The sequence below is a fragment of the Scyliorhinus canicula genome, chromosome 12 (assembly GCF_902713615.1).
Source record: "Scyliorhinus canicula chromosome 12, sScyCan1.1, whole genome shotgun sequence".
Taxonomy (NCBI): Eukaryota; Metazoa; Chordata; class Chondrichthyes; order Carcharhiniformes; family Scyliorhinidae; genus Scyliorhinus; species Scyliorhinus canicula.
The window spans coordinates 162512180-162533628 of NC_052157.1; the positions used below are offsets into that span (position 1 = coordinate 162512180).

At 53.0% G+C, this 21449-nt stretch overlaps 1 protein-coding gene across 1 annotated transcript; it reads left to right on the forward strand.

The window, feature by feature from the left end:
• Positions 1-206: 206 nt before the first annotated feature.
• Positions 207-18674, forward strand: LOC119974361 (pigment epithelium-derived factor-like). Its single transcript, XM_038813132.1, has 3 exons — positions 207-281; positions 16427-16646; positions 18508-18674. The coding sequence occupies exons 1-3, from the start codon at positions 207-209 to the stop codon at positions 18672-18674; spliced, it is 462 nt and encodes a 153-aa protein (XP_038669060.1).
• The last annotated feature ends 2775 nt before the right edge of the window (positions 18675-21449 follow it).

Sequence of the window (21449 nt, forward strand, 5' to 3'; positions counted from 1 at the left end):
ACTCCCTCAGTACTGACCCTCTGACAGTGGGACATCAATCCATAGCTGATGAGTGAGAGGCTGGAGGTGCTGGTCACAGACACTGGGCAGTGAATTCAGACTCAAAGCAACTGATTAATAATGTGTGGGAGGAGCCTGTGATATCTGAACACTGCGCTCAGATTCTGATGGTTTTTCTGTCAATCCACCTTTGCTCCAATTACAGAATGAAGATTTTAACCGTACTGGTGTTGCTGACCGTTTTCCGACCTTCCTCAAGCCAGGAAGAAAGTTTACCTTTGGTAAGTTACCAGTTATTTTCAGATAAAGTGTTCCCTGTGTCTAAGCCGGCTTCTCCTAGCTTCACTGCCCAAAGTCAATTCTGTTCAGAGTGAAACCAATAGAAAAGGGTTTGGAGCTGTGATTCGCTCTTCGATGAGAATGTTGATGACTCGCACGGTGCTGTAGCCAATAGGGCACCAGTTTGGCAAATCCACTCGTTTCCCTGTGTCCCAAAACCAGAGGGGATGGAGGCAGTGCAATGGGAATAGTAATCCAGAGGCCCATTTAATGCTCTGTGGCCATGGGTTCCATCCCACTATGGTAACGCTGGGATTGAACTCAACATGAAATTATCACCAATTGCCATAAAAACCCATCTGCTTCACTCGTGAAGGAAATCTGCCGTCCTTACCCGGTCTGTCCTCCCTGTGACTCCAGATCTCCAGCAATGTGGTCGACTCTTATCTGCCCTCTGATATTCCAAGGCAGCCTCTCAGTTCAAGAGCAATTCGGGATGGACAGTAAGTGCTGGCCCAGCCCGGCAACCATCCCATTAAAATGGTTTTCGAATGATTGCAGTGAGGTTGCATTCGGAGTAACTGGCTTCAGTTCTGGGCCGTGCACCTCAGGCAGGATCAATTATCCTCGAGGGCGTACACATAAATCCAGCAGGGTAGGATTGGGACTGCAAGGTTGCACAGACTAGACCCAGACATGTCTTAATGCCAAACGTGAAGGGCTGATCTAATCGAGGTGTTTCAATGATCTGAGAGAGGAATAATTCCCAGAACAAGAGGATAGAACTTTCAAATTCTGGGATGATGTCAGGAAGCACAAACCTGCAAGACCCTGCCTGAAATGGTGTGAATCCAGCAATCTGTTGAGAAATTTATTGCAAAAGATTATGTCAGCATGTGGAGAAAGACAGGAGTTTTGTTTTTTTAAATTCAATTTAGAGTACCCAATTTACTTTTATCCAACTAATGGGCAATTTAACGTTGCCAATCCCATCTTTGGGTTGTGGGGGTGAGATCCAAGCAAACACAGGGTGAATGTGCAAACTCCACACGGATAGTGACCCGGGGCCGGGATCGAACCCGTGAGGCAGCAGTGCGAACCACTGCGCCACTGTGCCGTCCCAGGAAACTGGCGTTGAGATGGAAATCAGATGATGAGACTGAATAGCAGGTTCAAGAGGCTGAAATAACTTTCTGCACAGTGTAAAAACTGAAACACGACAGGAAGCTGGCAATTTGCTGTCATTTTGTTACATAGAATGGAAAGGTAGCAGTTCCAATCCTCACACACTGAACACAATCTGACTCCAGTTCATCCTGCTGTACATGGTTCTGGGCTAGATGACTGTACAGAGCAGAGTTTCTGGATTATTCACTATGAAGAAAGCAGGTGGGGTGAGTAATGAGCAATATACTCATTCATCAACACCGCTCAGAGAGCTAGCATGGACCCAATGGACCAAATGGCCTTCTCCTGATTTGTCCTCGATTCAGCCAAAAGTACAGACAAACAGTGGCGGCAAAAGTTACACATTGAGATTCTGGTAACTGGCTCATAGAACATAGACCAGTACAGCACAGAACAGGCCCTTCGGCCCTCGATGTTGTGCCGAGCAATGATCACCCTACTCAAACCCACGTATCCACCCTATACCCGTAACCCAATAACCCCCCCCTCCCTTAACCTTACTTTTTAGGACACTACGGGCAATTTAGCATGGCCAATCCACCTAACCCGCACATCTTTGGACTGTGGGAGGAAACCGGAGCACCCGGAGGAAACCCACGCACACAGGGGGAGGACATGCAGACTCCGCACAGACAGTGACCCAAAGGGGAATCGAACCTGGGACCCTGGAGCTGTGAAGCATTTATGCTAACCACCATGCTACCCTGCTGCTCATAATTTTGTGAACACTCTGAATTCTACAAGTATCTGTGCTGTTGTCTCAATGTCTTTGTGAAGGACAGTAATCACACGAGAGAGAGAGAGAGAGAGATACATATTCTAATCTCCCAATGATACAACAATCGGTGCAATAATAAGTAATTTAAGAGCATTAAATGAGTGATTGATGGATGGGGTGAGCTGGTGAATCTGGGTTTAAATTCCACTGAGGGTGAGATTAGTGATATTCGAGTGGTGAGAATCGAGAAACAGCGGAGATCCCGAGAGATCCAGGGATCCGGATGCACAGATCACTGTAACAATGGACAGATAGAAAATCAAAACAGGGGGATGAATGAAATGTCCTCCTTTCTCAGGGAGAGTGTTGAAATATAAAAAGGAGGCGGTGTTGATGCAGCTCAATACAAACCCCTGGTCAGGTTGCCTCTGAAGAACTGTATGGTGTTCTGGTCACTGCACCATTGAAGGTTAAATTGGCCTTGGAGTGAGTGCAACACGGATTCTCCAGAATGTTCCCAGAGCTCCAAGAGTTAGATTCAGGAAGGAGGAACCTGTATACCCCAGAAGAGCGGCGGTTAAGCAATGATTTGATTGAGGCTTTTTGTGTTATGAAATAAATTGATGGAATACATAGAACATAGAACAGTACAGCACAGAACAGGCCCTTCGGCCCTCGATGTTGTGCCGAGCAATGATCACCCTACTCAAACCCACGTATCCACCCTATACCCGTAACCCAACAATCCCCCCCCTCCCCCCCTCCCCTCCCCTCCCCCCTCCCCCTCCCCCCTTCCCCCCTCCCTCCCCTCCCCTCCCCCCTCCCCCTCCCCCCTTCCCCCCTCCCTCCCCCTCCACCCCTCTCCCCCTCCACCCCTCTCCCCCTCCCCCTCCCCCCCTTTCCCCCCCTCCCCCTCCCCCCTCCCTCCCCCCCCCTCCCCCCATCCCCCCCATTCCCCCCCCAATCCCCCCATCCCATCCCCCACCCCCCCCATATCCCCCCATCCCCCCATCCCCGCCCCCCACCCCCCCATCCATCCCCCCACGCCCCCCCATCCATCCCCCCATCCCCCCCATCGCCCCCATCCCCCCCATCCATCCCACCCCACACACTCCCATCCCCCCATCCCCCCCCACCCCCCCAATCCATCCCCACCCCCATCACCCACCCCCCCCCCCCTCCCCCCATGAGCTGTTGGTTGAGCTACTGGTTGGGCTGCTGGTTGGGCTGTTGGTTGGGCTGTTGGTTGAGCTGCTGGTTGAGCTGCTGGTTGGGCTGTTGGTTGAGCTGCTGGTTGGGCTGTTGGTTGGGCTGCTGGTTAGGCTGTTGGCTGGGCTGCTGGTTGGGCTGCTGGTTGGGCTGCTGGTTGGGATGTTGGTTGGGCTGCTGGTTGAGCTGCTGGTTGGGCTGTTGGTTGAGCTGCTGGTTGGGCTGTTGGTTGGGCTACTGGTTAGGCTGTTGGTTGGGCTGCTGGTTGGGCTGCTGGTTGGGCTGTTGGTTGGGCTGTTGGTTGGGCTGCTGGTTGGGCTGCTGGTTGGGCTGCTGGTTGGGCTGTTGGTTGGGCTGCTGGTTGGGCTGCTGGTTGGGCTGCTGGTTGGGCTACTGGTTGGGCTGTTGGTTGGGCTGTTGGTTGGGCTGCTGGTTGGGCTGCTGGTTGGGCTGCTGGTTGGGCTACTGGTTGGGCTGCTGGTTGGGCTGCTGGTTGGGCTGTTGGTTGAGCTGTTGGTTGGGCTGTTGGTTGGGCTGCTGGTTGGGCTGCTGGTTGGGCTGCTGGTTGGGCTGCTGGTTGGGCTGCTGGTTGGGCTGTTGGTTGAGCTGCTGGTTGGGCTGCTGGTTGGGCTGTTGGTTGGGCTGTTGGTTGAGCTGTTGGTTGGGCTGTTGGTTGGGCTGCTGGTTGGGCTGCTGGTTGGGCTGTTGGTTGAGCTGTTGGTTGAGCTGTTGGTTGGGCTGTTGGTTGGGCTGCTGGTTGGGCTGCTGGTTGGGCTGCTGGTTGGGCTGCTGGTTGGGCTGTTGGTTGGGCTGCTGGTTGGGCTGTTGGTTGGGCTGTTGGTTGGGCTGTTGGTTGAGCTGTTAGTTGGGCTGTTGGTTGGCTGTTGGTTGGGCTGCTGGTTGGGCTGCTGGTTGGGCTGCTGGTTGGGCTGTTGGTTGAGCTGTTGGTTGAGCTGTTGGTTGGGCTGTTGGTTGGGCTGCTGGTTGGGCTGCTGGTTGGGCTGCTGGTTGGGCTGCTGGTTGGGCTGCTGGTTGAGCTGCTGGTTGGGCTGCTGGCTGGGCTGCTGGTTGGGCTGTTGGTTGGGCTGCTGGTTGGGCTGCTGGTTGGGCTGTTGGTTGGGCTGTTGGTTGGGCTGCTGGTTGGGCTGTTGGTTGGGCTGCTGGTTGGGCTGCTGGTTGGGCTGCTGGTTGGGCTGCTGGTTGGGCTGCTGGTTGAGCTGTTGGTTGGGCTGTTGGTTGAGCTGTTGGTTGGGCTGTTGGTTGGGCTGCTGGTTGGGCTGCTGGTTGGGCTGTTGGTTGGGCTGCTGGTTGGGCTGCTGGTTGGACTGCTGGTTGGGCTGCTGGTTGGGCTGTTGGTTGGGCTGCTGGTTGGGCTGCTGGTTGGGCTGCTGGTTGAGCTGTTGGTTGGGCTGTGGGTTGAGCTGTGGGTTGGGCTGCTGGTTGGGCTGTTGGTTGGGCTGTTGGTTGGGCTGCTGGGTGGGCTGCTGGTTGGGCTGCTGGTTGGGTTGCTGGTTGGGCTGCTGGTTGGGCTGTTGGTTGGGCTGCTGGTTGGGCTGCTGGTTGAGCTGTTGGTTGGGCTGTTGGTTGGGCTGTTGGTTGGGCTGCTGGTTGGGCTGCTGGTTGGGCTGCTGGTTGGGCTGCTGGTTGGGCTGCTGGTTGGGCTGTTGGTTGGGCTGTTGGTTGGGCTGCTGGTTGGGCTGCTGGTTGGGCTGCTGGTTGGGCTGCTGGTTGGGCTGCTGGTTGAGCTGTTGGTTGGGCTGCTGGTTGGGCTGTTGGTTGGGCTGTTGGTTGGGCTGCTGGTTGGGCTGCTGGTTGGGCTGCTGGTTGGGCTGTTGGTTGGGCTGCTGGTTGGGCTGTTGGTTGGGATGTTGGTTGGGCTGTTGGTTGGGCTGTTGGTTGGGCTGCTGGTTGGGCTGCTGGTTGGGCTGCTGGTTGGGCTGCTGGTTGAGCTGTTGGTTGGGCTGTTGGTTGGGCTGTTGGTTGGGCTGTTGGTTGGGGTGCTGGTTGGGCTGCTGGTTGGGCTGCTGGTTGGGCTGCTGGTTGGGCTGTTGGTTGGGCTGTTGGTTGGGCTGTTGGTTGGGCTGTTGGTTGGGCTGTTGGTTGGGCTGCTGGTTGGGCTGTTGGTTGGGCTGCTGGTTGGGCTGTTGGTTGGGCTGCTGGTTGGGATGTTGGTTGGGCTGTTGGTTGGGCTGCTGGTTGGGCTGCTGGTTGGGCTGCTGGTTGGGCTGCTGGTTGGACTGCTGGTTGGGCTGCTGGTTGGGCTGTTGGTTGGGCTGCTGGTTGGGCTGCTGGTTGGGCTGCTGGTTGAGCTGTTGGTTGGGCTGTTGGTTGAGCTGCTGGTTGGGCTGCTGGTTGGGCTGCTGGTTGGGCTGCTGGTTGGGCTGTTGGTTGGGCTGTTGGTTGGGCTGCAGGTTGGGCTGCTGGTTGGGCTGCTGGTTGGGCTGCTGGTTAGGCTGTTGGTTGGGCTGTTGGTTGGGCTGCTGGTTGGGCTGTTGGTTGGGCTGTTTGTTGGGCTGCTGGTTGGGCTGTTGGTTGGGCTGCTGGTTGGGCTGTTGGTTGGGCTGCTGGTTGGGCTGTTGGTTGGGCTGTTGGTTGGGCTGCTGGTTGGGCTGCTGGTTGAGCTGCTGGTTGGGCTGCTGGTTGGGCTGTTGGTTGGGCTGTTGGTTGGGCTGTTGGTTGAGCTGCTGGTTGGGCTGTTGGTTGGGCTGTTGGTTGGGCTGCTGGTTGAGCTGCTGGTTGGGCTGCTGGTTGGGCTGTTGGTTGGGCTGTTGGTTGGGCTGTTGGTTGAGCTGTTGGTTGAGCTGTTGGTTGAGCTGTTGGTTGGGCTGCTGGTTGGGCTGTTGGTTGGGCTGTTGGTTGGGCTGCTGGTTGAGCTGCTGGTTGGGCCGCTGGTTGGGCTGCTGGTTGGGCTGCTGGTTGAGCTGCTGGTTGGGCTGTTGGTTGAGCTGCTGGTTGAGCTGTTGGTTGAGTTGTTGGTTGGACTGCTGGTTGGGCTGCTGGTTGGGCTGCTGGTTGAGCTGTTGGTTGGGCTGCTGGTTGGGCTGCTGGTTGGGCTGCTGGTTGGGCTGTTGGTTGGGCTGTTGGTTGAGCTGTTGGTTGGGCTGTTGGTTGGGCTGCTGGTTGGGTTGGGGGCGAGGGGTGGGTCTGCGACAAGACGACATATCATTCAAATCAGAACTAGGCTGTTCAGGAGGTAGTGAAAAATCTGCTTCTTATCTCTGCGGCCTGGGACTGTGCTCAGGACAGCCTGTTTCTGAGAGATACCCTCAACAATTTCACTGTTGTAAGGGCCCTTCCTGTAGATTCAGTTTGTCTATTGTTTTTGTTCCACGAATCATTAATGAAGACATTAAGTCGAACAGAGGAAGTAAGGAACCCAAGGTGGCATAATAGTGCACTGTGTTATAAAGTTTTGTATTTTGGGCAGAAGAAATAAGACTTTATGGCACCCAAGAGATTGGAAAGGTTAATTTTGATGGTTGGCTGATGGCCAGTGGATTGGCCAGGGACAGTATTCTGCCCGACAACCAACAGCGATTGGTTCCTGTCAGGTGGAATTTTGTGGAGAGAACCCAGGAGAAGCCACTGGTCCCTCAAGATGGAACCAGCTCTCTGTCTCTCTGCTTTGCTGCCTATTGTCTGAAGGCAGAAGCTTCTAGACCCTGAAAGTAGAAGCTGTCTCGCTCTCTCTCTCTCTCTCTCTTACTGCCCGCCTGCAGTGAAAACCATCACAAGCTGAAATAAAGGAAAAGCCTAAACTGAAGAAGAAACTAACCGCCTGTAACAAACATTTACTTTCATCATTATTTTACACCCCTCTCTCCCCTCTGTGTTTGTCTGTCTGTGTTTGTCTGTCTGTGTCTGTGGGTGTAAAGGTTGGGATGAGCTAAAGGAGGGGAGGAGTTTGTAGATTAGACACTAGTTAACTAGTTGTATTTGTTGCCTATTTGATTATAATTACTATTAATAATAAGAAGTTAACATGTTTAAATTACAAACCTGGTGAGTGTGGTTATTGGGCAGCCAAAGTCCTCGGGTATTTAAACATAAAAGGTCATTGGAACCATGTTGCAACTCTGGGTTGAGTCGGGTTGGAACTGACACGCACACTTTCCCAGGGTGTCACGCACTGGCCCAGGGTGTCACGCACTGGCCCAGGGTGTCACGCACTGGCCCAGGGTGTCACACTGGCCCAGGGTGTCACGCACTGGCCCAGGGTGTCACACACCTTCCCAGCGTGTCAGACACTGGCTCATGGTGTCACGCACTGGCCCAGGGTGTCACACACTGGCCCAGGGTGTCACACACTTTCCCAGGGTGTCTCGCACTGGCCCAGGGTGTCGCACACTGGCCTAGGGTGTCACGCACTGGCCCAGGGTGTCGCACACTGGCCCAGGGTGTCACGCACTGACCCAGGGTGTCACGCACTGGCCCAGGGTGTCTCGCGCTGGCCCAGGGTGTCTCGCTCTGGCCCAGGGTGTCTCGCACTGGCCCAGGGTGTCTCGCACTGGCCCAGGGTGTCTCGCACTGGCCCAGGGTGTCACGCACTGGCCCAGGGTGTTGGGCACTGGCCCAGGGTGTCACGCACTGACCCAGGGTGTCACGCACTGACCCAGGGTGTCACGCACTGGCCCAGGGTGTCGCGCACTGGCCTAGGGTGTCACACACTGGCCCAGGGTGTCACGCACTGGCCCAGGGTGTTGCGTACTGGCCCAGGGTGTCACGCACTGGCCCAGGGTGTCACGCACTGGTCCAGGGTGTGGCGCACTGGCCCAGGGTGTCACGCACTGACCCAGGGTGTCTCGCACTGGTCCAGGGTGCGGCGCACTGGTCCAGGGTGTTGCGCACTTTCCCAGGGTGTCTCGCACTGGTCCAGGGTGCGGCGCACTGGCCCAGGGTGTTGCGCACTTTCCCAGGGTGTCTCGCACTGGCCCAGGGTGTCACACACTGGCCCAGGGTGTCTCGCACTGGCCCATGATATCGCGCACTGGCCCAGGGTGTCACACACTGGCCCAGGATGTCACACACTGGCCCAGGGTGTCACACACTGGCCCAGGATGTCACACACTGGCCCAGGGTGTCGGGCACTGGCCCAGGGTGTCACGCACTGGCCCAGGGTGTCACGCACTGACCCAGGGTGTCACGCACTGGCCCAGGGTGTCACACACTGGCCCAGGGTGTCACGCACTGGCCCAGGGTGTCACACACTGGCCCAGGGTGTCTCGCACTGGCCCAGGGTATCACGCACTGGCCCAGGGTATCGCGCACTGGCCCAGGGTATTGCGCACTGGCCCATGATATCGCGCACTGGCCCTGGGTGTCACGCACTGGCCCATGATATCGCGCACTGGCCCAGGGTGTCGCGCACTGGCCCAGGTTGTCGCGCACTGGCCCAGGGTGTCGCGCACTGACCCAGGGTGTCGCGCACTGACCCAGGGTGTCACGCACTGGCCCAGGGTGTTGGGCACTGGCCCAGGGTGTTGGGCACTGGCCCAGGGTGTTGGGCACTGGCCCAGGGTGTTGGGCACTGACCCAGGTTGCCGCGCACTGACCCAGGTTGCCGCGCACTGGCCCAGGGTGTGGTGCATGGCCCAGGGTGTCACGCACTGGCCCAGGGTGTCACGCACTGGCCCAGGGTGTCACGCACTGTCCCAGGGTGTCACGCACTGGCCCAGGGTGTCGCGCACTGGCCCAGGGTGTCGCGCACTGACCCAGGGTGTCACTCACTGGCCCAGGGTGTCACGCACTGACCCAGGGTGTCGCGCACTGGCCCAGAGTGTCACGCACTGACCCAGGGTGTCGCGCACTGGCCCAGGGTGTCACGCACTGGTCCAGGGTGTCACGCACTGGCCCAGGGTGTCACGCACTGATCCAGGGTGTCACTCACTGGCCCAGGGTGTCACGCACTGGCCCAGGGTGTCACGCACTGACCCAGGGTGTCACACACTGGCCCAGGGTGTTGAGCACTGTCCCAGGTTCTCACACACTGGCCCAGAGTGTTGGGCACTGGCCCAGGGTGTTGGGCACTGGCCCAGGGTGTCACACACTGTCCCAGGGTGTCACGCACTGTCCCAGGGTGTCACTCACTGGTCCAGGGTGTCACTCACTGTCCCGGGGTGTCGCGCACTGTCCCAGGGTTTAGCTGTCTAGCCTACTGATCTAAACCAGGGGATCTGGAAGTGTGAGAGTGTGGTGGAGACAGATTCACACAGCGAGTGGTTAGGGTCTGGAATGTACTGTCTGTGAGTGTGGTGGAGGCAGATTCACACAGCGAGTGGTTAGGATCCGGAATGTACTGTCTGACAGTGTGGTGGAGGCAGGTTCAATCGAGGCTTTCAGCAGAGAATTAGGCTGTTATCTGAATGAGAAGAATGTGGAGAGTTACTGGGAGAAGGTGGGGAAAGACTCGGGGGGAGTTGCTCATTCAGAGAGGCAGTACAGACAGCGTACACCGAATGGACTCCTTCTGTTCTCCAACAATTCTGTGATTCATTGACAACTGAGAATGTTTGGAGGATGTGCTGCCACTGCAGCCGCAAATGGTGCAACCAGTCCCGACCCAACAGGCTGGGCCCATGGCCGTGCACCACAATAAGTGGGAAACGCCCCTCCTGGGATCCATAAACAACAGGGGTCATCGTAGTTCCTGCAATGTCCAATGGTTCCCCCGTGTAGGTGGCCAACCTGGCCTGTGTGTCGGTTAATGTAAGGGTCTGTGTACCCTGCTTGAAGCAGTCGAATGTCCTCTGGGCGATCACGGAGACGCTACGCCAGTGTCCAACTCCATCTCAAGCGGGTGACCATTGACCCGTACTGTCACTTTAATGGGGGCCATACGGGGAGCTGCCACACAATGCAGCTGCAGGCAGTCATCCTCCGTCTCCACGTCCTCGGGAGTAGTCACCGCAGGTTCATCCAAATGGAAGGTACGGCCCCTGGGCTGGCCCCAGTTTCGGCTGGAACGTTGGCGCCTCTGGCGCCCCCAGGACCGGCGTCCGCGACGGGGTCGGCGCCCACAAGTCTGACACGGACATGGCTCCTCATCCATTGGTTCTGGAGAAGGCTCCCTTCGGGGAGGAATGTCCGCTGGCATCGATCCGGACATCGCCTCGCCCAAGGTACCCCAGGGGTGCAGGGGGACGCTTTTGGATGGAAGGGGTTTCGCCCCAAGGCGGCACCTCCATTCCCTGTAGGCCCTGCACTCCTCGTTCTGCGCTCTCTCGGGACAATACTATCTGAATGGCCTGTTGAAAAGTCAGTGTTGGCTCGGCTAACAACTTTCTCTGGGTGGCCGCATTGTTAATACCGCAAACCAAACAGTCGCGTAACATTTCTGACAAGGTCTCACCATAGTCACAGTACTCCGCAATCCTGCGTAGCCTGGATAGAAAGTCAGCAAGGGATTCTCCTGGGGCCCTCTCAGCGGTATTAACCCGGTAACGCTGGACTATCCTGGATGGGGTTGGGTTAAAATGTTGCCCCACTAAGTTCATCAAACGTTTTGGTGTCCGGCACAGCTGGGTACGTAAGGCTCCTAATCACCCCAAACGTATGCGGGCCGCAGGCGGTGAGCAATATGACCGCCTGCCGCTCGTTTTCAGTGATATTGTTTGCCCGGAAATAGTAACGTATCCGTTGTGCGTACTGGTTCCAGCTTTCCAGCACAGCATCAAAAACATCCAAACGTCCATACAGAGGCATGGTGTAATAGAAAACAACTTCCAACCTGTATCCAACAAATATTCAGGGAGGTGGCTTCAGCAACGTATACAGCTATTCACTTTAACCCTCGTCGCCAGTATTGTGAGAGCCATGAAAAATCCAGCACGAGTTGAAGGAAAGAAAGAAATAACATTTATTTACAATAACATATTATATATATACACAACAGCAGCAGCAACGCCTTGCTGCTCACTCTCCTCTAGCTGCTTCCAAACTAGCCACCTTTATTTATGCAGTAAACCTGCTAATGATTTCTCCGCCCCCCTCATTGGGGAAGCTCATACTCCCAAAGGATTGTGGGATTGTCATTAGTCCCCAACCAATGGTAAGCAGGCAGATTATAACAGTAACCTTTATTAGTGTCACAATTAGGTTTACATTAACACTGCAATGAAGTTACTGTGAAAAGCCCCTAGTCGCCACATTCCGGCGCCTGTTCGGGTACACAGTGGGAGAATTCAGAATGTCCAATTCACCTAACAGCACGTCTTTCGGGACTTGTGGGAGGAAACCGGAGCACCCGGAGGAAACGCACACAGACACGGGGAGAACGTGCAGACTCCACACAGACAGTGACCCAAGCCGGGAATCGAACCTGGGACCCTGGAGCTGTGAAGCAACAGTGCGAACCACTGTGCTACCCACACCACCCCGCTCCCGATTAGATTCCAGTCTGTAACTCACTCCTGGGTATCTGTTATTCTATATATAAACCATCCGAAACCCTTAAATAGATTCCAGCCTATACCTCACTCCCGGATATTTCTATATGTAAACCACCCTGAACCCCTCAATTAGATTCTAGTCTGCAACTCAATTCCGACTATCTGTTATTTAATACATTTTTTAATATTCATTCCCGGGATGTGGGTGTCGCCGGCTAGTCCAGCATTTATTGCCCATCCCTAATTGCCCTTAAGAAGGTGATGGTGAGCTGCCTAGGGGCAGCAGGGTAGCATGGTGGTTAGCATAAATGCTTCACAGCTCCAGGGTCCCAGGTTCAATTCCTGGCTGGGTCACTGTCTGTGCGGAGTCTGCACGTCCTCCCCCTGTGTGCGTGGGTTTCCTCCGGGTGCTCCGGTTTCCTCCCACAGTCCAAAGATGTGCGGGTTAGGTGGATTGGCCATGCTAAATTGCCCGTAGTGCCCTAATAAAAGTAAGGTTAAGGTGGGGGGGGGTTGGGTTACGGGTATAGGGTGGATACGTGGGTTTGAGTGGGGTGATCATGGCTCGGCACAACATTGAGGGCCGAAGGGCCTGTTCTGTGCTGTATTGTTCTATGTTCTATGTTCTATGCCTTCTTGAACCCCTGCTGTCCGTGGGGTGTAGGTACACCCACTGTGCTGTCAGGGAGGGACTTCCAGGATGTTGCCCCAGCGACAGTGATGGTAATTTCCAAGTCAGGACGGTGAGTGAGTTGGAGGGGAACCTCCAGGTGGCGGGTTCCCAGGTATCTGCTACTCTTGTCCTACTAAATGGTAACGGCTGTGGATTTGAAAGGTGTCCGTCTGAGGTGCCTTGAAGCACATTTTAGATGGTGCCCACTGCTTATCCATGGTGGAGGGAGTGAATGTTTGTGGGTGAGGTACCAATCAAGCGATCCGCTTTGTCCTGGATTGTGTCCGTTCTTGGGAGCCACATCATCCAGGTGCTGAGGAACCATGAAATTGTCCATTTTGGCAGAAGAATGAAAAAGAAGCTTATTATCTAAATGGTGAGAGGTTGCAGAGGTTTGTGATGCAGAGGGATCTGGGTGTCCTAGTGCATAAATTGCAAACGGTTGGTACAGGGGTGCAGCTAGTAATTAGGAAAGCTAATACAGGCAGAATGTTCTCTGAAGAATGGTTCTGAACAAGTTACACAGACTTGAAAGATTAACTCTGTTTCTCAGATGCTGTCACACCTGCTGAGTGTTTCCAACATTTTCTGAGTTTATTACAGACAGGATGCTATTATTAATTGTGAAGGGAATTAAATGCAAAATGAGGGAGGTTCTGCTTCAGTTGCACAGGGCATTGGTGAGGCCACATCTGGAGTATTGTTGGTCTCCTTATTTAAGTGAGGATGTAAATGCTTTGGAGATAGTTCAGAGAAGATTTACTAGACTAATACATGGATCGGGAGGATTGTCTTCAGAGAAGCAGTTAGACAGGTTAGACTTGTCTCTTTTGATCATTCATTTACCGGATGTGGCCACTGCTGGCTCGTCCAGCATTTATTGTCCATCCCCAACTGCTCTTATGAAGGAGCTGTCTTCTTGAACCGCCGCAGTCCGTGTGGTGTAGATACACCCACTGTGCTGTCAGAGAGGCAACAGCGAAGGAATGGTGACATATTTCCCAGTCAGGGTGGGGAGTGACTTGGAGGGGAACATCCAGGTGGTGGGGTTCCCAGGTATCTGCTGCCCTTCCAGATTGACAGGGTAGATGGTGAGGTATTTTCACCAGTGGGAGAGTCTCGAACAAGGGAACAGATAAAGGGACAGTCATTTAAAGCTTGAGGTGTGTAGAACTTTATTCTCGCAGAGGGTGGTGTATCTCTGGAATTCTCTGCCTGGAGGGAGGTGTAGGCTGGATCATTAGAAATATTTAAAATCGAGATGGATAAATATTTGATAGATCGAGGAATAGAGGTTATGGGGAAATGGCACAGAAAAGGAATTGAGGTTGGCATGGACCAGCCATGATCATATTGAATGGTGGAGTAGGCGTGTAGGGCCAGGTGACCAACTCCTGCTTTTATTTATTGTGTTCTTGTCCTTCTGGGTGATAGTGGTCATGTGTTTGGAAGGTGCTGTCTAAGGAATCTTGGTGAGTTCCTGCAGTGCATCTTGTAGACGGTACACACGGCTGCTACTGTGTGTCTGTGGTGGAGGGATTGAATGTGGAAAGGGGAACAATCAAGCGGGGCTGCTTTGTCCTGGATGGTGTTGAGCTTCTTGAGTGTTGTTGGAGCTGCTCTCATCCAGGCAAGTGGAGAGTATTCCATCACACTGCTGACTTGTACCTTGTAGATGGTGGACAGGCTTTGGAGGGGTCAGGAGGTGAGTTACTCACTGTGGGATTCCCAGCCTCTGACCTGCCCTGGTAGCCACAGTATTAATATGGCTGGGTCCAGTTCAGTTTCTGATCAACGGTAACCCCCAGGATGTTCATTATGGGAGATTCAGCGATGGTAATGGCATTGACGGTGGTTAGATCCTCCCTTGTAGGAGATGGTCATTGCCTGGCACTTGTGTGGTGTGAATGTAACTTGCCACTTGTCAGCCCCAAGCCTAGATATTGTCCAGGTCTTGCTGCATTTGGACATGGACTGCTTCATTATCTGAGGTGTTGCGAATGGTGCTGAACATGGTGCAGTCATCAGCGAACATCCCCACTTCTGACCTTATGATGGGAGGGAGGTCATTGATGAAGCAGCTGAAGATGGTTGGGGCTGAGGACACGACCCTGAGAAACTCCTGCAGTGATGTCCTGGAGCTGAGATGATTGACCTCCAACCACCACAACCATCTTCCCTTTTCCGGGTATGACTCCAGCCAGCGGAGAGTTTTCCCGCTGATTCCCACTGACTTCAGTTTAGCTCCTTGATGCCATACTCGGCCAAATGCTGCCTTGATGCTGAGGGCAGTCAGTCGCGCCTCACCTCTGGCATTCAGCTCTTTTGTCCATGTTTGAACCAAGGCTGTAATGAGGTCAGGAGCTGAGTGACCCTGGCGGAACCCAAATGGTCAGAGTTTGAAGAGTAAGATTTGGCATGAAATTCCACGAGGTGTCAACAGGATCGATGTGGAGAGGATGTTCCTCTTGTGGAGAATCTGGAACTGTGGGGGTCACTGTTTAAAAATGAGAGGTCGCACAATTAAGACAGAGATGAGAGTTTTTTTCTGTCAAACTATCTGAAGCCCTCGCTTTGATTCATTCCTGGGTATAATGTCAGGTGGAGTCTAGAGCTAAAGAATGTCTTCAGCTCATTGCTGATTTCAAAGTAATACCTGTTTCTGTAGAGAATTAAAACCTGCTGTCTTTGTTAAAAAGAGTTTTGGGCTTACGGGTGTTGTTAGGAAAGTTATTAAGGGTTACCTATAGAATATTGTATTTGGGAAAGTATCAGTGTTTGCAGTTGCTAAGATGTTTATTGTGTGTTTATAAAATGTTAACTGAATTCATAGAATAAACATTGTTTTGTTTTTAAAGTACTTTAGCTCTATGTTGCATCACACCAGTAGCGTGGGCTCTTGTACTCCCCATAACCAAAATCTATTCAAAGTTCTGGGTCCCTTGCCTTTGCCTCCCTGATCGCCCGCCGTAGAATCCTGTTTGGCTGGCGGTCAGCAGCACCGCCCAGAGCTGCAGACTGGCTGTCCGACCTCTCGGAATCTCTCCAAATGGAGAAAATCAAATTCGCCATCCGAGGGTCGGACGACGGCTTCCACAGAACGTGGGAGCCATTCATGCAATTGTTCCGGGACCTGTTTGTGGCCAACGTACAAGCAGAAAAATAGCCAGGTGGCCAAGAATCAGGGGAAAGTAGCCAAGGCGTGAGAGGGAGAGAAAAGGGGGGACGGTGGACGGGGCACGGGGGGAGGTGGGGGGGGGACAGCTACACCTAAGAGGAAAGAAAGGCCAACTACAGGAGGGGTGGGGGGGGAAGAGTGAGGAGACTGGGAACAATAGAGAACCAGGGGGGTGGCAGGGGAATGATAGGCGGAAGGAGGGCATGGGAAACGATAACAACTTGGCATCTACAGGAACAGAGAGCAAGGAGAATCCAGGCGAAAGACGGGACGAACGGCTGAAGCGGAGGTGAACGCGAGACGACAACGGCAGCGAAACCCGTCCGGGAGAAGCAAGTGACAACACCAACACCAGACCCATTCGCGTATTGCCCTCTGTTATTGTTTCTCCAGCACCCAAATGTATATCTACCTCCCCAGTCCCCCCCGATGCCTAATTATGTGTTGTGAATAATATTGCCAATTGTACAGAGTTGCTGCTGTTGAGTTGGTGCGTGATACCTTACCAGTTACTTTACTTTATTTTTTATTTATTTTTTATTATTACTTTTTTTGGTATGTTTGTGTGTGCCCTTCTCTTTTATATATATATCTTATTCTGTGTACATAATGGTAAATATAATTAGTTCAAAAACCCAATAAAAAACATTTATTAAAAAAAGGTTGTGGGTCAGGGAAACTCCATGATTACACTTTGGGGTTCTCTAAACCCTGGCCCATAACAATAACATTTATCAGGAATTAAATGCTGAGCTTAGATTTGACAAAATGACAATTGTATTGAATATTTCCAGAACCCTGCGGAGGATGGGACACCATTGCTGGAATCACTCGATCACCAAGTGGAAGAGGAGGAGGAGGAGGAGATCCATGGTTCAGCAGTACAGAGATTGGCATACTCACTTTCTGACTTTGGTTACAACCTTTACCGGCAAGTGGCAAGCAGCAACCCTGATGCCAATGTCTACTTGTCTCCCCTGAGTGTAGCTGCCACTCTGTCAGCCTTATCTCTTGGTGAGAAAGATACCAATCCACTCTCTCCAAATGGGAGAGTCAATAATCAACAAATTGTACTTCATTGCTCACTGGGGTAGGGGTCCCACACACACTGACTCTCACTGGGGTAGGGGTCCCACACACACTGACTCTCACTGGGATACGGGTCCCACACACACTGACTCTCACTGGGGTAGGGGTCCCACACACACTGACTCTCACTGGGGTACGGGTCCCACACACACTGACTCTCACTGGGGTACGGGTCCCACACACACTGACTCTCACTGGGGTGCGGGTCCCACACACACTGACTCTCACTGGGGCACGGGTCCCACACACACTGAATCTCACTGGGGCACGGGTCCCACACACACTGACTCTCACTGGGGTACGGGTCCCACACACACTGACTCTCACTGGGGTAGGGGTCCCACACACACTGACTCCCACTGGGGTACGGGTCCCACACACACTGACTCTCACTGGGGCACGGGTCCCACACACACTGACTCTCACTGGGGTACGGGTCCCACACACACTGACTCTCACTGGGGTACGGGTCCCACACACACTGACTCTCACTGGGGTACGGGTCCCACACACACTGACTCTCACTAGGGTACGGGTCCCACACACACTGACTCTCACTGGGGTACGGGTCCCACACACACTGACTCTCACTGGTGTAGGGGTCCCACACACACTGACTCTCACTGGGGTACGGGTCCCACACACACTGACTCTCACTGGGGTACGGGTCCCACACACACTGACTCTCACTAGGGTACGGGTCCCACACACACTGACTCTCACTGGGGTACGGGTCCCCACACACACTGACTCTCACTGGGGTACGGGTCCCACACACACTGACTCTCACTGGTGTAGGGGTCCCACACACACTGACTCTCACTGGGTACGGGTCCCACACACACTGACTCTCACTGGGGTACGGGTCCCACACACACTGACTCTCACTGGGGTACGGGTCCCCCACACACTGACTCTCACTGGGGTACGGGTCCCACACACACTGACTCTCACTGGGGTACGGGTCCCACACACACTGACTCTCACTGGGGTACGGGTCCCACACACACTGACTCTCACTGGGGTACGGGTCCCACACACACTGACTCTCACTGGGGTACGGGTCCCACACACACTGACTCTCACTGGGGTACGGGTCCCACACACACTGACTCTCACTGGGGTACGGGTCCCACACACACTGACTCTCACTGGGGTCCCACACACACTGACTCTCACTGGGGTCGCACACACATAGATTTGATGGAAACATTGCGAATCATGGGGGATGTGGACTGCATAGATTGAGAGAAGCTATTTCCATTGAAAGCACTGATTTAAGGTGCTTGACACTCGTTATCTGGTGTAAAAAGGCAAGAAAACTGCCCCAACCATGTCCCATAAAGGAAATTGAGGATAGTATTAGATCTAAGGAGGAGTTTTATTAAGCTGCTCGAAGATGTAATAAGCTTGTGGTTTAGGAGCAGGTTAGAATTCTGGCAATGAGGATGAAAAGATTAAGATGGGAACAATAGAATGAGAGTAAACTTGCCAGTAATATACAACCGGCTGTAAAAGCTTCTATAAGTTTATAAAAATAAGAAAATTAGTGAAGAGAAATGTCGGTCCCTCACAGTCCAAAACAGAATTTCTAATAGAGAACGAGGTAATGGCACAGCAATGAAACAACGTCTTTAGCTCTGTCTTCATGGATGAAAACAGAAATATGAGGAAACCATGGGTCCAGTGAGAAGGAGGAATTGACAGAAATGCTGTTTCTTGGGGAGATAGCAATGTTGATATGAATCCATTGTTATACTGAAGTCTTTTTCATTCCCTCTTTAAGGAACTGAATCCAGGAACGAGCAGATTTTGCACCGAGTTCTGAACTATGATTTGGTGAGGGACCTGAATGTTCACAGTGTGTACAAGGACCTACTGAGGGAAATCACAGCTCTCCCCAAAAGCTTCAAAACAGTTTCACGAATTTACATGAAGAAGAGTAAGATATGATTCCGTCTTAATATATGACAATGAGAGTTGAAGAGATCTGTCAGTACGTGGCCTGTGTTAGACTGTGTGGCTGGAACTGTGGAGAGACAGTGGTTAGCACTGTTGCCTCACAGCGCCAGGGACCCGGGTCAATTCCAGCTGTCTGGCGTTTGCACTTTCTCCCCGTGTCTGCCTGGTTTTCCTCCCACAGTCCAAAGATGTGCAGGTTAGGTGGATTGGCCATGATCAAGGTGCGTGTCTACGGAGATAGGGTGGGGGAGTGGGCCGAGGTGCTCGTTTGGATGGTCGATGCAAGTTTGAAGGGCCGAATGGCCTCTGTCTACACGGTAGAGATTCTGTGGACACACGCAGATTTTGTCAATTTTCCCATTTCTGTGTGTGTTTGTGTGGGTGTTTGTGTGTGTGTGTGTGTGTGGATGTGTGTGTGTTTGTGTGGGTGTTTGTGTGGGTGTTTGTGTGTGAGTGTGTGTGTGAGTGTGTGTGTGTGGGTGTTTGTGTGGGTGTTTGTGTGTGGATGTGTGTGTGTTTGTGTGGGTGTTTGTGTGGGTGTTTGTGTGTGTGGGTGTTTGTGTGGGTGTTTGTGTGTGAGTGTGTGTGTGAGTGTGTGTGTGTGGGTGTTTGTGTGTGTGTGTGTGTGTGGATGTGTGTGTGTTTGTGTGGGTGTTTGTGTGGGTGTTTGTGTGTGAGTGTGTGTGTGAGTGTGTGTGTGTGGGTGTTTGTGTGGGTGTGCATATGTGGGTGTGTGTGGGTGTGTGTGTGTGTTTTTGTGGGTGTTTGTGTGTGTGGGTGTTTGTGTGGGTGTTTGTGTGTGGGTGTTTGTGTGTGGGTGTTTGTGTGGGTTTTTTGTGTGTGGGTGTGTGTGGGTGTTTGTGTGGGTGTTTGTGTGTAAGTGTGTGTGTGTTTGTGTGGGTGTTTTTGTGGGTTTTTGTGTGTGGGTATGTGTGGGTGTTTGTGTGTGGGTGTTTGTGTGTGGGTGTGTGTGTGGGTGTTTGTGTGTGTGTTTGTGTGGGTGTTTGTGTGTGGGTGTTTGTGTGTGTGTTTGTGTGGGTGTTTGTGTGTGGGTGTGTGTGTTTGTGTGGCTGTTTGTGTGTGGGTGTGTGTGTTTGTGTTGGTGTGTGGGTGTTTGTGTGGGTAATTGTGTGTGTGTGTGGGTGTTTGTGTGTGTGTGTGGGTGTTTGTGTGGGTGATTGTGTGTGTGTGGGTGTTTGTGTGTGTATGTGGGTGTTTGTGTGGGTGTTTGTGTGTGTGGGTATTTGTGTGGGTGTGGGTGTTTGTGTGGGTGTTTGTGTGTGGGTGTCTGTGTGTGAGTGTGTGAGTGTGTGTGTGGGTGTTTGCGTGTAAGTGTGTGTGTGGATGTTTGTGTGGGTGTTTGTGTGTGGGTGCGTGTGGGTGTTTGTGTGGGTGTTTGTGTGTGTGTGTGGGTGTTTGTGTGTGTGTGTGGGTGTTTGTGTGGGTGTGTGTGTGTGGGTGTGTGTGTGTTTGTGTGGGTGTTTGTGTGTGAGTGTGTGTGTGGGTGTTTGTGTGGGTATTTGTGTGTGTGTGGGTGTTTGTGTGTGTGTGTGTGTGTGTGTGTATGTGTGTGTTTGTGTGTGTGTGTGTGGGTGTTTGTGTGGGTGTTTGTGTGTGGGTGTTTGTGTGTGGGTGTTTGTGTGGGTGTTTGTGTGTGTGGGTGTTTGTGTGGGTGTTTGTGTGTGAGTGTGTGTGTGAGTGTGTGTGTGTGGGTGTTTGTGTGTGTGTGTGTGTGTGGATGTGTGTGTGTTTGTGTGGGTGTTTGTGTGGGTGTTTGTGTGTGAGTGTGTGTGTGAGTGTGTGTGTGTGGGTGTTTGTGTGGGTGTGCATATGTGGGTGTGTGTGGGTGTGTGTGTGTGTTTTTGTGGGTGTTTGTGTGTGTGGGTGTTTGTGTGGGTGTTTGTGTGTGGGTGTTTGTGTGTGGGTGTTTGTGTGGGTTTTTTGTGTGTGGGTGTGTGTGGGTGTTTGTGTGTAAGTGTGTGTGTGTTTGTGTGGGTGTTTTTGTGGGTTTTTGTGTGTGGGTATGTGTGGGTGTTTGTGTGTGGGTGTTTGTGTGTGGGTGTGTGTGTGGGTGTTTGTGTGTGTGTTTGTGTGGGTGTTTGTGTGTGGGTGTTTGTGTGTGTGTTTGTGTGGGTGTTTGTGTGTGGGTGTGTGTGTTTGTGTGGGTGTTTGTGTGTGGGTGTGTGGTTGTGTTTGTGTGTGTGGGTGTTTGTGTGGGTAATTGTGTGTGTGTGCGGGTGTTTGTGTGTGTGTGTGGGTGTTTGTGTGGGTGATTGTGTGTGTGTGGGTGTTTGTGTGTGTATGTGGGTGTTTGTGTGGGTGTTTGTGTGTGTGGGTATTTGTGTGGGTGTGGGTGTTTGTGTGGGTGTTTGTGTGTGGGTGTGTGTGTGTGAGTGTGTGTGTGGGTGTGTGGGTGTTTGCGTGTAAGTGTGTGTGTGGATGTTTGTGTGGGTGTTTGTGTGTGGGTGCGTGTGGGTGTTTGTGTGGGTGTTTGTGTGTGTGTGTGTGGGTGTTTGTGTGTGTGTGTGGGTGTTTGTGTGGGTGTGTGTGTGTGGGTGTGTGTTTGTGTGGGTGTTTGTGTGTGAGTGTGTGTGTGGGTGTTTGTGTGGGTATTTGTGTGTGTGTGGGTGTTTGTGTGTGTGTGTGTGTGTGTGTGTGTATGTGTGTGTTTGTGTGTGTGTGTGTGGGTGTTTGTGTGGGTGTTTGTGTGTGGGTGTTTGTGTGTGGGTGTTTGTGTGGGTTTTTTGTGTGTGGGTGTGTGTGGGT